Here is an 18,524-nt window from a genome sequence, read left to right on the forward strand (position 1 = left end):
GGCTAGGAGGCTACACAGGTATGATTTTACAATGCTTCATAAACTAGGTGAAATCAACTCTAACTCTAGATTGCACAACCCATGAAAGGCGTGGAAAATGGACACCCTATGTGGATTACCCCCAGTACGTGTTTAGTACTTCAAAGAATGAATTAGGTAGCAGAAAAGCTAAGGTAGAAATCGTGCTACCATTCCTATTTAACGGCCCATACCGTACCAGCGGTAATAGGGACCTTACGCCCGAAGAACGGCGAAGAACGGCGCGCGAGCTCACGAATTGCTAAAAAAACGGCGTTGTCGTCCGCGACTAGGGCGGGGTGAATGTGATATCTTTCAGGTTCGCGAAGCAATCGTTGACGATACTCTTGCGCCATGATAAAGATAGTTCCAATAGTTCTTACGACAATCCTTCTCCTGTGTGCACTACAAAAATGTGCTTCTAGTGGTAAGATTAATTTCAGGCCCTCCTTCCCTGTGACGAGAGTGGACAAGGGATAACATGCAACAAAAACTTTTCGCCATACATTGTATCGTCATCACGTACCCATTCTGACATGTTGCCAAACCGAAATGTAACAAGGAAATAACTCTCCAGATATTTGTCATTCTGGGTTGCATGTTTCTGAAGCGGATTTAAAAACACGCAAAATGTTGTCGAGTGAAATGATGCGCGGAATGTTGTGTTGCGCGATATGTTACACGGTCAAAATCTTTCTACGATACAATGTATCGCGAGATGGTTTTTTTTTTGCATGTTATCCCGTGTCACACCACCTTAAACTGTGCCGCACACACCCAAGGAAATTAGGGCCCCCGACTTGTAGGCCAAGCACTTACAAGTATCCAAGTACAATTCTTTTAGGGCGCATTATGGCATTCTTTAAACGCAAAAAAAAAAAAACACAAGAAAGCAGAACTTCTTTTGCAGTCTGCTTATTTTTGCAAATGTAAGAAAAAGAAATATGTCTCTACATGTCTACTAGGACCATTCTGTGGGCCCAGAGCCTTTTGATAAGCGCAGAGCACGCGTCGCCTGGTCACATCATAAAGCTTTTTTGAAGAAGACTTAAAAATATATCCTCTTTATATTTGGTGTTTTCTAGGCCCCCCAAAACACAGTTCTTTATTCTTCTTTGTGTTTTTTTTGTAATTTTCTTTTAAAAAAATACGCTTTTCCATGATATTATTTATAATATGTCTGTTGGTAACAATATTCTATTCATTGAAATTCTAAAGGCGTTTGGAAAAGACTGAGCCGTAGACCTGGTGTTTCATGGCGAAAAATAACACGTTTGGAGACGCATTACACATGATTCAGGGTATAACCTCAGGTCTAAATCTACATCGTATCAGAGGCCTACTAATACGAGTCGTTTTAACGAGTTCGTTACTGTTAAATATGCTGATTACATTTGATTAATTGTACTTTATTGTAGTGCTTATTTGTACCTCTGACTCACCTGTAATCCAGTCTATACTGCTAAAGGTTGAATTAAACTTATTATTGAGATATATGCCCTACGAAGCATGGCTTTCTGGCAGCCGCTAAGTTGGTGCACCTGACTGGCTCGGTTTCGTGTGATTACAGACACAAAAACTACTTCAGCCATTGGGGATGCAATCAACCACTTTACCCGATCAACACCTTTGTGACCAATGAAAAGAACCAAGTTCTTTTTCCCCGTGTGGGAGTGCAGTAAGTTTCACGTGACAAGGGACTAGGACTAGAAAGCAACAGGCAAATTCCCCCAGGGGGACTCCCATAAAAAAGGAGGTAATCGTCTGCAAAGCAAACGCGGCCGTAAGTTATAACACTTTAGATGTGGTCAACGGCTTGTGGTCAACGATCAACGGCCTGAATTCTGTCACCGGTCTGGGCGTAGGGTTCAGCGACCGACAACCCATATTGAAATAGTAGTTGATTACTCTACGACATACCAAAAACCATCCCCAGTTTTAACGACATGTATCCCCGGGAAAGTCACGACACAGTGATTTTCTCACTATGAATGCCCTTGCCCGTGTGAGGCACGGTAAGTTGACCACAAAGAACGCCCGTGGTAAGTTAACCACATATAACGCCCGTGGTAAGTAAACCACATATAACGCCCGTGGTAAGTAAACCACATATAACGCCCGTGGTAAGTAAACCACATATAACGCCCGTGGTAAGTAAACCACATATACGCCCGTGGTAAGTTAACCACAAAGAACGCCCGTGGTTATTACAAATGTGGCAGGTATTAAATATGTGGCCTCAATAGTCCCTTGGATTTGCACAAAAAAAGTGAAAAGAAAAACGGTCATAGGGTCATAAAAACGCTGCTTGCAAGATATTTGAAAAATTTGCAACTTCCTAAGTTCCACCAGACGTAAGCTGCACCCTGACCGTCATGCACCGTGCGCTTCTTCAAAACCTCCCAAAAATGCATGCATCGCGTGGCGAGACTGCACCGTCCATGTACTGCTTGTAATTCAGTCTTTGGTTGCAAACGAAGAAAAAGACCTAACATACAAACCCAAACTCTTTTAAGCCGTTTAGAGAAACGAAAGCCATATATTGATATGTGAAAAACTCGGGGGGGGGGGGGGGGGCAGACGTGTGGCCAGGAATTCCTGGGGGTGTGGGTGGTGGTGATGGGGGGGGGGGGGAATGCCTGGAGAGTGACAAACCTTTACGTGACGAGCTAGTAACAACCCGCATCCTATAAATCTTGTAAATAAGGTTTCCAAGCGTAACACACGAATAACCGGTGAGGCGAATCCCTTTAGATGGTAACCTCACGATAACTAAAATTCACGGCATGGCCATAACCTATACTCAAATTGATCTAGAAGTCGTAGCTTCTATCTGTTCTATAGCTATTATGAAATGATTCGGGTTAATGATTATGGGTTATAGGTTATTTTGGGTTTGAAATAAATACCATGTGAACGAAACCAGTTTGTGACAAAACAACATTCCTCACCCCACCCCTACCGGCGTTCCTTGAGCACGTTGTTCATTTGAATACAAGCGAGAGAAACGGACGGCACGACATAAGCGACCAGTCTTTAGTTGGGTCCCGAAAGGCTGTTTAATCGCTCTCCCGGCTGTGAATTAGACTCAGCTTTGCTTATCCTACCTTTCTTAACCAAGCAGGCATTCTGTTTCTGTGAGAATTTCACAGAAAGACGAGCGTTTTTTAGAAGCAATATCGAGTTATGATGGCGGATTTTCTGATAGCTGGGGGAACTAGCTATGTACCCGAGGACGGAATGACTGCAGGACAGCTCTTTCAAAGCGACGGCTTGACTTACAGGTAACTGAAAGCATCTTAAGTTTTTAAAGGACCGGAACAATTTTAGGGACAGTACAGCTCCAGTTTAATACGAGTTTTCATTCATTTCATTATGTGTTTTCGAATGCACACACGTGTATATTGCTGAACCGAAAACGCGCAGTTAAAACTCGTAATTTTGTAATCTGTTTTGCTGACATTTAACCAAAGCTTGAAGTTTACAAGAGGAGTTGTTTAGTCTTTGCATGTGGCCCCCTTTTCGTCCATTTTTTTTTTCTAATAACGTAACAAGGTGAATTCTTGAGTCGTGGGTGACGGGGTGAAACTTCTCAAGAATAGCCTCACTAAGTTGCCCGCGAAAATTAATATAAAAAATGTTAACGTTTAATGTTCATCTTCAATTCTGATAAAGATAAGTATTTATTCAAAAGATCTATCCAAAAATAAAATGAATGTATTCTTAACAACTAGTCTGAACTGATTTCTTATATTTCTTTGAGTTTTATCGCTAAGATGATTATAAGAAATGGATTAAACTGATTGGTCAAGTATGAAAAGATGTTTTGTTATAATCACTTTGAAGTGATTAATTGTTATAATCACTCTGAACTGTGATAATTTCCAAATATTTCCAGATAATTTCCATTCCAAATATTTATTCAGTTTTATTCCATTCTTCCATATAAAAAAATATCTAGCTTTGTGTTATTATTTATATATATTTTAATAGAATCAAGTTTTAAATCCATTTTTATGCTAGACAACAATTAATATGTTTTCCCTTGGCACCTGATTTTCTTAGGGCCTATTCACTAGGCCAAGATTTGTTCGTTTTACCAAAACGTTAACAGGAAACGTTTACGTTAACGTTAACAGGAAACAAGTGCAAGTGCATTTGTCCTGGCCGAATATTCAGATTGTGAACCCACTTGCAGCTAGGCTGCTCTGGAGACAAACATAACTAGGCCAAATTACAAATCTGACAGGTTTTTCAATTGACACCAAGCTTGTACAAGCTTTTTTAGATGAGAAACGTGAACCTGATTTTGATTGATGTAAGCAGTCACATTCATCTTCATGTTTGACATGTGTGAATGGCCAAGAGAAAACTCAAGATTCTTTTTCTCTAAGACAAACCCCTAGTGCGAATAGGCCTGTAGTTAACTTTCCTGTTTATCTTTCAGTGACTTCATCATTCTGCCAGGATTTATCGACTTCCCAGCAACAGATGTGGTGAGCATTAAAAATACTTGACCAACTCATAATAACCCAAGTCCCCAAGAAAAACAGCAACATAGTAACAGTTAATTCAAGTAATCTTAAAGTAGAATAGAGTCTCAATCTTAGTACTGACAATTTGCTGGCATTTTCCTGTTTTAGCTTTCCCCTCTTTTCCTCTGCTAATTTGTGATACATTCTCACTTACCCCCCCCCCTTCCACTACACAGTATGCGCATCCTTGTTAATAATTGTTAATTTTTTTTTCATACACCAGGACCTTACGTCACCTTTAACACGCAGAATCACAATCAAGACCCCATTAGTGAGCTCCCCAATGGACACTGTTACAGGTTTGTCATATTTAACAATGCTTTCAGTTACCTGTAAGTCAAGCCGTCGCTTTGGAAGAGCTGTCCTGCAGTCATTCCGTCCTTGGGTACATAGCTAGTTCCCCCAGCTTTTTTTTTTATGCCCCTACTTCTAAACTCTAAAGGTCTTTTTTTCACTAGTGGAGAAAGTAGAGATTGAGGCAGAGATGTAAGAAGCTTACTTTGTGTGTGAAAATTGCTGCAGAGGACAGAGCAAAAAAATGGCAAGTTTTCCCAAAATAAGGTCTGGTTAACTTCAATAAGCTTGAATTTTTGCATAGAGGTTCCTTATGTCATGTTAACCAACATATCAAAAAGTGTTTTTCTCTAATGGATTCGTCTACAAGATATGAGGCTTGAAGTACGATTTTCAAATGTTCAAAGTATAAATTCTCCTTGTTTGTAGGGAGAAGTCGGGCTCTGGTCAGAAATTCAGCCAACTTTGCTTGCTAATATCTAAATTTCATATCTAAATTTCTTTAAAATTTGGAATTAAGCTTTTGGTCAGAGGAACTCCTTGTATGTGGAATCTTGAGCTTATTTATTAATAATTGGGAAATTTCATGCCATTTTTTTGCTCTGTCGCTGCAGAGAAGCAAGCGTAGAGAGAAGAAGAAGAATGGCTCTGTTTCTCCCATCTTCTCTTGTGTCTCTTTCATGCTGATTTCCTTCTCTAGTGAAAAGCCGACTTCATCCCATCTTCTCTGTACCCTCTGTCTTTTAATTTCATTTACGTTTTTCTTTTACTATCCTTATGTACTTTATAACTTTGCAGTGCTCAGCCTATTGAATGTGTATTTTTTTCAGAATCAGCATTGGCAACTGCAATGGCTGTAAGTCCAACAGAATAGATGATGCAACCCACTAAAATACGTAATATATGTACCATGCCCAACAAAAGAATCTGCGTGCCAATGATGCTGTTCATGTTTTTATCAATTTCAGCTCCTTCCTTCATGATTATTTTAGCAGGGCTTTAAATATTAGAAATGAATCACAGAATGCAAATAATGAATTCATTTTCCATGTGATCCAATCCACCATCAGACTGGAGACAGACTCGGTTAACAAACAATTATTTCCCCTCTGTAATACCAATAGTCTCCAAGGCTTGACCTATTTTAATATTCTGTACATCTTTAAAATAATTTCTTTGTACGGTATGCATTGTTTTGAAACTCTCTTTATAATTCTTTCCTTAAGTGAGTATATATTTTTTTCATTTTAATCTAGCTTAATGGGGGGATTGGTATTATTCACCACAACTGCTCCATTGAGTTCCAAGCCAATGAAATCAGGAAAGTCAAGAAGTTTGAGCAAGGTTTTATAATGGCTCCATTAGTATTAAGTGCCACTAACACTGTAGCAGATGTGATTGACGCCAAGCAAAGGCATGGCTTTTCAGGAATACCAATTACAGGTAAGTTATTAATGTATTTTTTATGCTGTACCTCTTACATAAACAGGTCGGCCCACATATCCAAATTGCATGCAGTATACTCAGAAGTACAGTTGTTTTATTTTACATTTGCTCTGGCTCTACAGAGAATGGACAATTGGGAGGAATTCTCCAGGGAATAGTGACATCAAGAGATATTGACTTTTTACATGGTGTTGAAAATCACAAACAACTAGGGGAGGTAGGTTATGACTTTAACCGCTGTTATTTTTGTATTATTATTCTGTTATTAAAATGTATGTTTTAAACATGTTATTAGTGATCAATAACCAAGCTTGTCATTGTTAAGGTCATGACGCGGCTTGAAGACCTTGTTGTTGCCAAAGCTGGAATCACTCTTAATGAAGCCAATAAAATTTTGCAAATGAGTAAAAAAGGTAGAATCTCTACTTGACTGTTACTTTTCTTGTTTCTCATTATAGATTTTTTTAAATTTTTGTTTTGGATTTAATTTCTCTCTCACAGCTTTTTTATTACCCCTAGGAAAACTGCCAATTGTTAACGAAAAGGGGGAGCTAGTCTCTTTAATAGCAAGAACAGATCTCAAGAAGAACAGAGATTATCCTCTGGCTTCTAAAGACGAAAATAAACAATTATTAGGCAAGTAAATAAGCCACGTCCCATGAAAAACTGTACCAATAGTTCTTGTTATTTCTTGGGCTGATAGTACTTGAGGATAGCCCACAAAAGCACCTTTTAAGAGACTGGCGTTTGCTATGTTTCTTTGTTGTTCTGATAATGACGATAGATGATGGTGGTGGTGGTGGTAATGATGATGATGGTGGTGGTAATGATGATGATGGTGCTAATAACGATGATGATGGTGCTAATAACGATGATGATGGTGATGATAATTTTGATTGAGATGATGATGATGGTAATGAGAATGTTGATTGAGATAATGATGATAATGATTATGTTGATGGTGGTAATAATTATTATGGTGATGGTTATGTTTATTGGCGCAATGATGATGGTAATGATAATGTTGATGGTGGTAATAATGGTGATGTGCTACTGGTAATAATGATGGTGATTTCTGAAAATTGTGGTGGCAATGAAATTATTTTTGTCATTGGTGATATTTTTGTAATCATTGATAATGTTATTTTTTGAGTTGCTGTTGCAGTTGTTTTCTATTTTTGTTGGTAATGGCGTTAATGGTTGTTGGTAGTGATGACGATGGTGTTCTTACTATTGTTCATACTGTGTTTTAGTTGATGGTGATGATTAAAATGATAATAGTGAAGTTGTTGCATTTTTTTTCACGATAAAGCCTTTGCTGTTGTTGTCATGGCTAACATCCCAAAAACCCTCTCCAGTTGGTGCAGCAATTGGCACGAGAGAAGACGACAAGGCGAGACTACATGCCCTAGTTGAAGCTGGTGTGGATGTTGTGGTGATTGACTCCTCACAAGGAAACTCCATTTATCAGCTTTCATTAATAAGGTATCCAATTTATTTCCACCATCATTGTTATCAGCAATATTCAATTTCTATGTTAAGCAACTGAGATAAAAAATAATAACCCCATTTCATTGTTGAGGACTCGTTAACAAAAAGCTGTTAATATCATAAACATAAAAATAAGGCTGCCTTCTTGAAGCAGGTTGATAGTTTATCAGGCATCTTGAATTTTCTTGTGCAAAGAATAATGCCCTATGTGTAGGGTAGAATTTGACTTGGAAAACGACCTAGTTCTACTAAAAGTTGCTCACTTTTTTTATACAATATTTCTTTATAACCTGAAAAGAAAAACATCAGAAAAATCAGCATTAATTGCCAAATGAATAACAATGTTAAATGTGTATGTTGCCTACTATTGTTCTAATACAATGTCACCATGTTACACCTCAGTCACATCAAGGAAAACTACCCCAACCTACAAATAGTTGGTGGCAATGTGGTGACAGCTAGCCAAGCTAAGAATCTGATAGATGCAGGTGTGGATGCCCTGCGAGTCGGCATGGGCAGTGGTTCCATATGCATCACTCAAGAAGTAATGGCTGTCGGCAGGCCCCAGGGTACTGCTGTGTACAAGGTTGCAGAATACGCCCGACGGTTTGGGGTCCCAGTGTTGGCTGATGGGGGTATTCAAAACGTTGGACACATAACCAAAGCTCTATCCCTCGGAGCATCAACAGGTAATTATGGGTGTGCCCACTCCCCTGAACATATCTCATTAAATTTTACATTTTCATAGTTTTGTTTTTTTGTTTTTAAACTTTATCTTGATGATTTTTTAAGTTCTTAACACAGAAATGAACAGGTAATGTTAGAAATATTACAACATAAGAAGGCCTTTTGGAAAATTGTCATTCCTGTATACTGTAAGTATACATTATAAGGAAATATAAAAGTATAATATTATAAGGAAACAAGGGAGTTTGCTGATGTGATCTGTTAAGGGAGAGTTTAGATAATAGGAGAAAAAGATTTTTTGAGGTTTAGATTTCAATTTTTTCTTATTTCTCCTAGTCATGATGGGATCCCTGCTAGCCGGGACATCAGAGGCCCCAGGAGAATACTTCTTTGCAGATGGCGTGAGGCTAAAAAAATACAGAGGTACATTCTCTTAGCATTTTTATCTTGTATTCATCTGTCAGGCTGGTAAAATAGAGAAGTATAACTTCCAACACTGGCAACTTTCTAAACCATTTGATCATCCAGCAGCAGAAATAATACTGAAGTATTAATGACATATTCAACAGGAGGAACCTTTTATAATAATTACATTATTTGATCGTCCATCTAGGTTAGGTATAATTATCCGAGGCAGCTTTTCATAACAATTATATCATTAGATCATTCGTCAATCTAAAAATAAAAAAACAGAGGCGTAACACATCCAACAGAAGCAGGTTTTCTAGACAAATGTATTGCTTGTTTATTGATGTGGAAGTTTCAGTCAAGCACATGTATGGTTCAACCAGCACACCACCACTCTTTTCCCCAGTGTATCATAAAGCTCTATTAAAATGTTGCTGTAAAAGAAATGTTTGGGGTTTAAAGATGGACTTAGAGTAACATGTGCATTTTGTATTGCAGGAATGGGTTCCCTTAGTGCAATGGAGAAAAACTCAAGCAGCGCCTCAAGATATTTTAGGTTGGTATTCTGATACACAGTGTTATTGTTTCTGGCAGCTTATCTGTTACATGGTATATAATTTTTATCTGTAACAGAATTCAAAAGAAAGCTACACTTTCACCTATAGCATACTGCATTTATTCATGTAAAAGAAACCATACCATGTATAGGGTGTTCTTGTTTTTCAAGGAATTTTAGAAACAATAGAATAATATTAATACGAACTCCTCATTTTTCAATATTTCTGTGAATTCAGAAGTAGGTTGGATTGTTTGATTGGTGAAAATTTTGGAGTAAAATGTGGTTTAGGCCTAAATTCCTAGCTTTGTTTCAGTGAGTCTGCGATCCATTCTGATGAGGCCTAGCCATGGCTAGAAATAAAGCCTAAGTATGTTTTTACTACATGGGTTACTGTGGTACTTTCATTACCTTGCTGCATGCTGGTTATATGAAGCGCAAGTGGTGCAGGGTGTGTCCTGATACTCAACCAATAATAAAACCGCAATAAAGCTTATACTTTTTCATTACTCAGTTGTGCATACAGTTGTTGTTTGTATTGAGATTGACAAATATAAGGTCTTCCTCACACTTAAATATTTTAAAGACTTTAAAATTAAACCTATTTTTATAGCTTACACTTTTAAAATACTCAGACATTCATGGCATTGCCTTTTTAGTGAAAACGACAAGGTTAAAGTGGCACAGGGTGTCTCCGGGTCTGTCGTCGACAAGGGCTCCATTCACAAGTTTGTGCCATATCTCACGGCGGGAATACAGCATGGATGCCAGGACCTGGGGGCTAAGAGCCTCACCAGTCTTCGGTTAGTGTAGAACATTGATACAGTGGACCCTCTATTTAACAAATCTCCATTTATCAGACACCCTCTGTGTGGTAGACACTTTGGATTGGATACGTTTCACTAAACAAAAAATCTCTCTGTGGAGGTATAAACTGCTCTAGACCATGTTTAACCTGTATTTAAAACCTGTATTTAAAACCTGTATATAAACCTTTATTCTCCTTTAGATCTATGATGTACTCTGGTGAACTCAAGTTCGAGCGGAGGACAACATCTTCACAAATCGAGGGTGGCGTTCATGGTCTTCACTCGTAAGTCTGATTTAATCTTCTACCTTCTAAAGGATCATGTCTAGGGGTTTCATTAAGCTATTAGTAATCACCTTTTTTTTAAAGTAGCTGGCGCTTGGTGGAAAATAGCTGGCTTTTCTGCTGGCCCCTGGGGCCTAATGAAACCCCTTATGTCTGATTTGAACTTCTACCCTCTAAAGAATCATGTCTGATTTCAACTTCTACCCTCTAAAGGATCATGTCTGATTTGATCTTCTATCCTCTAAAGGATCATGTCTGATTTGAACTTCTACCCTCTAAAGGATCATGTCTGATTTGATCTTCTATCATCTAAAGGATTATGTCTGATTTGATCTTCTATCCTCTAAAGGATCATGTCTGATTTGATCTTCTATCCTCTAAAGGATCATGTCTGATTTGATCTTCTATCCTCTAAAGGATTATTTCAAATGGGTACTCTGTGCATTTTTTTAAAAATGTATTGCTCTGTTCGGATGTTTCTTGCATTCTACAAATGAAATACAAACATTCGTAAAAAAAACGAAAACATTTTGATCCCTTGGAGTGTTTTTTTTTTTTTTGGGGGGGGGTATCATTTTTCGCGAATAGGGATTTAATTGTGCTTCACTTACAAGGCAAGAAAAATTAGGAGATTTTGGAATCGTCCTCTTGAAACTTCAATCATAAATTTCTTTTTAAATGTTAACCTGGTGTATGCCAGGGTTAAAATACATCTCCATCCTTTAAATTCCATGAAATCTGTTTTTTTTTAGATACGAAAAGAGATTGTTCTGAATATGTACCCTATCCAAGAAAACAGTCTGCACGTGAACTCTGATAAGATTACATAGTGATAGAACTACGTAAATATTATGTAAATATATATAATTTTATATTTACTACATATAAAATCCGCTATCGATTCCTTATATCTTCGCTATTCATTGGTTTTGCTCGAGACACGTGTTAATAAACTCTTGCGTCCAATGGTCAAATGCACTAGACACGTGACTATTACTTTGAATTCATTGAAACGTAGCACAAATCACGTGATCTTAGCGCCATCCGTTCATTTATTGCTGTAGAAAATGGCACGTGACCGAAATTTAGAGCTCTCATTGGCTTTTGAAATACGTTCTGGATCGGCATAGATATTTCCCAACAAAAAAGAACAGAGCAGTCCGGAAGTCATTGATAGTTCCGCGCTTGTGGTAACTTATTGTAGCTTTAATTGAGTATAGATAAAAACTTATTTGCTTAAACTACAAAACTTAACAATACCAAACTTTTTTTTTGGCAATGGTTCAGTTGGTCATGTTATATTTACAAATATGTAACAATAATGAGGTTCTTTTAAGGACTTGTAAAATATTTATGACTCTAGGCTGCATATTATGATATCATACAGCAATATTAAATCATGATTAAAAATCAGTATTGGAATTGTGATATTTTATGACTTGTGTTCCATGTTATTCAAAATAACGTGCATATACCCCCAGGAAAAAAAAAAGATTCCAAACTTGGTGAAGAGTTGGGACTTTATTCAGACACCTAAAATCGTATATATACTTGCCAATTACAATCACAAGATACCGTTGTACATGTAAAATCTTTCAAATTTGCCAGAACCATACATGTATTTATAAGCTAACATAAGCTGATTTTTAATGTCATCGAATGTGTTGGCGATCAGACGAGCCAGCGACCTCTCCCACATTCCATAAATAGGACTTCGTCTCTTGAAATATCCTTGTATGTTTTTCATGCAATCTTTGGTAGGGAATTATTCATTGTCCAAATCCTGAAAAAAGACAATCTTGTCGTGAGACAAGGAAAAGATTGTTGATATCAAACTAGAGAGGAACCCGGGCGATACGATAGATTTTTGTTCCAATGTTGTGGAGATACTCGCAGTCACTGTCACTGTTCAACCCAACGGCATGTAGCACGCTGTTCAACCCAACGGCATGTAGCACACTGTTCAACCCAACGGCATGTAGCACACTGTTCAACCCAACGACATGTAGCACGCTGTTCAACCCAACGGCATGTAGCACACAGTTCAACCCAACGGCATGTAACACACAGTTCAACCCAACGGCATGTAGCACACTGTTCAACCCAACGGCGTGTAGCACACTGTTCAACCCAACGGCATGTAGCACACTGTTCAACCCAACGGCATGTAGCACGCTGTTCAACCCAACGGCATGTAGCACGCTGTTCAACCCAACGGCATGTAGCACACAGTTCAACCCAACGGCATGTAACACACAGTTCAACCCAACGGCATGTAGCACACTGTTCAACCCAACGGCATGTAGCACGCTGTTCAACCCAACGGCATGTAGCACACTGTTCAACCCAACGGCATGTAGCACGCTGTTCAACCCAACGGCATGTAGCACACTGTTCAACCCAACGGCATGTAGCACACTGTTCAACCCAACGGCATGTAACACACTGTTCAACCCAACGGCATGTAGCACACTGTTCAACCCAACGGCATGTAGCACACTGTTCAACCCAACGGCATGTAGCACACTGTTCAACCCAACGGCATGTAGCACACTGTTCAACCCAACGGCATGTAGCACACTGTTCAACCCAACGGCATGTAGCACACAGTTCAACCCAACGGCATGTAGCACACAGTTCAACCCAACGGCATGTAGCACACTGTTCAACCCAACGGCATGTAGCACACTGTTCAACCCAACGGCATGTAGCACACTGTTCAACCCAACGGCATGTAGCACGCTGTTCAACCCAACGGCATGTAGCACGCTGTTCAACCCAACGGCATGTAGCACACTGTTCAACCCAACGGCATGTAGCACACTGTTCAACCCAACGGCATGTAACACACTGTTCAACCCAACGGCATGTAGCACACTGTTCAACCCAACGGCATGTAGCACACTGTTCAACCCAACGGCATGTAGCACACTGTTCAACCCAACGGCATGTAGCACACTGTTCAACCCAACGGCATGTAGCACACTGTTCAACCCAACGGCATGTAGCACACTGTTCAACCCAACGGCATGTAGCACACAGTTCAACCCAACGGCATGTAGCACACAGTTCAACCCAACGGCGTGTAGCACACTGTTCAACCCAACGGCATGTAGCACACTGTTCAACCCAACGGCATGTAGCACACAGTTCAACCCAACGGCATGTAGCACACTGTTCAACCCAACGGCGTGTAGCACACTGTTCAACCCAACGGCATGTAGCACACTGTTCAACCCAACGGCATGTAGCACACTGTTCAACCCAACGGCATGTAGCACACTGTTCAACCCAACGGCATGTAGCACGCTGTTCAACCCAACGGCATGTAGCACACTGTTCAACCCAACGGCATGTAGCACACTGTTCAACCCAACGGCATGTAGCACACTGTTCAACCCAACGGCATGTAGCACACTGTTCAACCCAACGGCATGTAGCACACTGTTCAACCCAACGGCATGTAGCACACTGTTCAACCCAACGGCATGTAGCACACTGTTCAACCCAACGGCATGTAGCACACTGTTCAACCCAACGGCATGTAGCACACTGTTCAACCCAACGGCATGTAGCACACTGTTCAACCCAACGGCATGTAGCACACTGTTCAACCCAACGGCATGTAGCACACTGTTCAACCCAACGGCATGTAGCACACTGTTCAACCCAACGGCATGTAGCACACTGTTCAACCCAACGGCATGTAGCACACTGTTCAACCCAACGGCATGTAGCACACTGTTCAACCCAACGGCATGTAGCACACTGTTCAACCCAACGGCATGTAGCACACAGTTCAACCCAACGGCATGTAGCACACAGTTCAACCCAACGGCATGTAGCACACTGTTCAACCCAACGGCATGTAGCACACTGTTCAACCCAACGGCATGTAGCACACTGTTCAACCCAACGGCATGTAGCACACTGTTCAACCCAACGGCATGTAGCACGCTGTTCAACCCAACGGCATGTAGCACACTGTTCAACCCAACGGCATGTAGCACACTGTTCAACCCAACGGCATGTAGCACACTGTTCAACCCAACGGCATGTAGCACACTGTTCAACCCAACGGCATGTAGCACACTGTTCAACCCAACGGCATGTAGCACGCTGTTCAACCCAACGGCATGTAGCACACTGTTCAACCCAACGGCGTGTAGCACACTGTTCAACCCAACGGCATGTAGCACACTGTTCAACCCAACGGCATGTAGCACACTGTTCAACCCAACGGCATGTAGCACACTGTTCAACCCAACGGCATGTAGCACACTGTTCAACCCAACGGCATGTAGCACACTGTTCAACCCAACGGCATGTAGCACACTGTTCAACCCAACGGCATGTAGCACGCTGTTCAACCCAACGGCATGTAGCACACTGTTCAACCCAACGGCATGTAGCACACTGTTCAACCCAACGGCATGTAGCACACTGTTCAACCCAACGGCATGTAGCACACTGTTCAACCCAACGGCATGTAGCACACTGTTCAACCCAACGGCATGTAGCACACTGTTCAACCCAACGGCATGTAGCACACTGTTCAACCCAACGGCATGTAGCACACTGTTCAACCCAACGGCATGTAGCACACTGTTCAACCCAACGGCATGTAGCACACTGTTCAACCCAACGGCATGTAGCACACCTGTTATGCCTGCTGCACAGTAGTGACATAACGACGCGAATATAACCTTCGCACTCTTATGTTTATTTGTTAAAGTTCCTATAACCTTCAGATTATATCATTCTAGCCAAAAGAAATCATAGATAAACTTTCAAATTCTGAAAAGGGAATTTAATTTTATTGACATTTGAATTTTCTACAGATCTTCCTGGCCTCGCAAAAGGAGATTGAATCGAGTAAATAATTCAAAGTTTTTGCGTAAAAACTAAAGACAATAAAGCGAAGAATTATTTAAAGCAGAAAATCATATACGAAAAAAGAAAATATCGTTTTCTTGTAGGTTTCACAAGCAGCGCGCGCCCGTGAGAATGTCGCCATTCTTGATTGCGCATGCAGCGCGAGCGCACAATGCAAAAAACTAGACTACAAAATATCTGCTAAATTTTGCTGATTTGTTTCCTAAAGCTAAATAATCATTTGACTACAGATTGAGATATAAAGATGACGGTAAAACTTGTAACCACACAACGATCTTTAGCAATAACTAAGACATGAAGACGGGAACCGGTTTAGCGGGCACATATTTTCTCATGTAATTTGATTGACATCTCGATCAAACGTCATAAATGACTACACCCGGGCCTTTCAGTTCACGGCTTTTTTCCGAAGGTTGACCAAAATACCTCAGTATTACAGATTTGAGTTATTCGCGAACAAGCGTTTTAGGGTGCGTTTTTTTCCTATCATTCTGGAATGGGAATGGTTGGTAAAGAATGTCCAAGATGGCATTTGAGTCATTCTGCTACAGGTAGCAGAATGGGTGGAATGGCCTTCATTCCATTCCGGAATGGGAACGCGAGTTAAACAAACGCGCGCTGACATGAAAACCTGGAAAACGCGCAATTCCAGGTAGAGAGAGAAGACACAATTTCTTCAGTGGCTATGGGTTCCTTGTATTACGGACTTGTTTTTAAACACAACTAACGTGAGGCCGAAGTGCACATAACCAGATTTTTGCTTTTTAAGTTAATTTTCCCTTGATCATCATTGCCCTGTGTATCAGCTCGGGGACGAAAAGCTCAAATTTTAATGACATTTTACAAAAAGTCGCATCAATGTAAAAAAAAGTCGCACTTGATATTTTGTTTGCTTTAAGTCACTAAGTACTCAGAGAAATTCTCCGCCTTATTGGATATGAAATGAGCTTATTTGAAACGTCACGTCATGTTTTTCCGTGTCACGCGCGCTTTTTTCTATTCTAATCATTCTCATTCCGGAATCACGAGTAAAAAAACGAGCCCTTTTGAGTATGGTCCATGCGAACCACATACCATTTGGAAGATGAAAATATAAAGAATTGACCAAATCTATCAACTCTGAAAGGTTTTATGGACTTTAAGCCCGACATAACGAAATGGACATAATGACATAAAAGAGAAAAAACATGTTGTTTTTTTCAGCGCGCGCGCTACGACATTTGCCGCCGTAGACCCTCCGCCTATTCGTGTATCTATATTTTCCACGCGCTGAAAGCGAATAACTGAGTCATTTGGAATATTGCAAGTCTCTTTTGGGGAGGACAACCTTTACAAGTCAGCTGTGGAGGCAGCCTAAGGCAACATGCGACACGTGATCTATGCGCTTTCTGTCCCCACGTATCCGTTTTTGTTTGAAAACGCAATTTTTTTGTTCCGTTTTCATAAAGATCCGCGTCCACAGGAAGCCTTTTTCATTTGATACGACCCGTCACCACGAAAACGCAGAAACGATACGAAAACGATAACAAGTTCTACAGCGCATGCGTACACGCGTGCCAAGTGGACTGGACCTGGAGTTATCACACCATCGTTTTCGAAAGGTTCCGTTCTAGTCCGTCCCCACGGCACCGGAAGGGTATCGTTTTCAAATTGTGCCAGTCTGGAGATCGTCCTCATATCGGCGTTTTCAAATTGTTCCGTTTTCGGTCATCGTTTTCGCGTTTCCGTGTGGACGATACCCGTACCGTAACAAAAAAAAAATGCGTTTTCAAACGAAAACGGATACGTTGTGACGGGGTCTTAGATTACCTTAACACTGAGCTTGTTGAGATTTGCGTCGCGTTTGACCACGTTATTCCTGAAGTACTTCCTGTTCTTGAAGTAGTGTCTGTTCCCCCCTTTACTTCCGCCCAAGCGGAGCTTGGTAAATAAGCCTCGCTTGTCCTCGAAGTCATCGAATAAGCCACAGCCGTAGACGGCACACCGTCGCACGAACTCCTCCTCTGCTTTCTTCAGGCTCTCGCCATCGGTTTCTTGTGAGAGCACTACTTGTACAGCTAGTGCTACCACAAGTAGACCAGCTAGAACTTTTTGGTAAGGCTGGAATAAAAAGAATGTATAAGTGCCATTGCCGCCGCCCCCTGAAAATGATCGGGGGGGGGGGGGGTCTCTTAACTATTGTATCAAGGGGCTCCAGGGAAGAGGGATTTATAACGATGGGCTGCAATTCCAACCTCCCCCCCATCTTTTAGGGGGACGGCTTGCCTCCAACTCTACCTCTCTGTGGTCTTTGGGAAATTATTAATAATTAAAACATTGTTGCACGCATGTCAATGACATGTTTAAAAAAAAAAGAATCTCTGCGGAAATTGTTAGATCTGATTTCAAAATAAAAGTTGTAACAACGTTTGAGGAATAAATCAGAAGTTGCATAAAGGAGGAAGAATGGGAGAATTGGAAGTAAACCTTAGCTAACCTTTCTTGTATAATTTTTTCTTTGAAATTCAATGATATAGTTAGGATGCCTTCTCACCAATGGACCTATTCTTTCGGAAATGATGAATAATTAAAATCACCTTTTCCTCGCTTTTTCCAAATATTGTGTCGAAATATTTACCGACAACAAGATCTTTAAATCCCTTGCATTAAAAAATACTCAGTAAGTGCCCTTAATTTTTATAGTGTGTCTAGCGTAAAAATAAGAGAAATATGGAAGAAAATGACTTCCTATTGAAACACTAACTTGCTTTGAGTACGTACGCGGTATTGTTATCTGATGTCTATCTAACTTGCTAAGTTTGATTACGGTTGAGTGCATAAGAATATCATACCTTCATATCTTGTCAGAAAGCGTGTCTTCCAAGCGCTCAGTAAACGCCTACCGATACAATCTAACCCGCATGAACAATAACTCAAATTTTAAAAAACGAATGGTTATATAGCAAAACATTCCCTAATTATAGGAATTATCCCATACGGAGAAGCAAAACCGCTTAAAAGGCTTAAATGTTCACGTATTGTGTGAGTTGGATACATTTTTTGTTAGGCTTGTTATAATCCCAAACCGCATACGGTCTTACTGCGCTTTGGAAACCATTGT

At 40.3% G+C, this 18,524-nt stretch overlaps 2 protein-coding genes across 2 annotated transcripts; one reads left to right on the plus strand and one right to left on the minus strand.

The window, feature by feature from the left end:
- Positions 1-3,002: 3,002 nt before the first annotated feature.
- On the plus strand, positions 3,003-11,950 carry LOC5521993 (inosine-5'-monophosphate dehydrogenase 1b). The gene is made up of 15 exons (XM_001641825.3): positions 3,003-3,302; positions 4,466-4,514; positions 4,777-4,852; positions 5,678-5,703; positions 6,104-6,290; positions 6,416-6,510; positions 6,619-6,706; positions 6,813-6,929; positions 7,652-7,778; positions 8,187-8,473; positions 8,808-8,894; positions 9,378-9,435; positions 10,095-10,238; positions 10,445-10,528; positions 11,281-11,950. Exons 1-15 carry the CDS (start codon positions 3,205-3,207, stop codon positions 11,300-11,302), a joined length of 1,545 nt encoding a protein of 514 aa, XP_001641875.1. The 5' UTR covers positions 3,003-3,204; the 3' UTR covers positions 11,303-11,950.
- Positions 11,951-12,030: 80 nt separating this feature from the next.
- Positions 12,031-18,408, minus strand: LOC116604630. The gene is made up of 3 exons (XM_032367285.2): positions 18,256-18,408; positions 17,234-17,524; positions 12,031-12,311 (listed from the first exon to the last, which is right to left on the minus strand). Exons 1-3 carry the CDS (start codon positions 18,259-18,261, stop codon positions 12,294-12,296), a joined length of 315 nt encoding a protein of 104 aa, XP_032223176.1. The 5' UTR covers positions 18,262-18,408; the 3' UTR covers positions 12,031-12,293.
- Positions 18,409-18,524: the final 116 nt, after the last annotated feature.

Source organism: Nematostella vectensis, chromosome 10 (genome assembly GCF_932526225.1).
Source record: "Nematostella vectensis chromosome 10, jaNemVect1.1, whole genome shotgun sequence".
NCBI lineage: Eukaryota > Metazoa > Cnidaria > Anthozoa > Actiniaria > Edwardsiidae > Nematostella > Nematostella vectensis.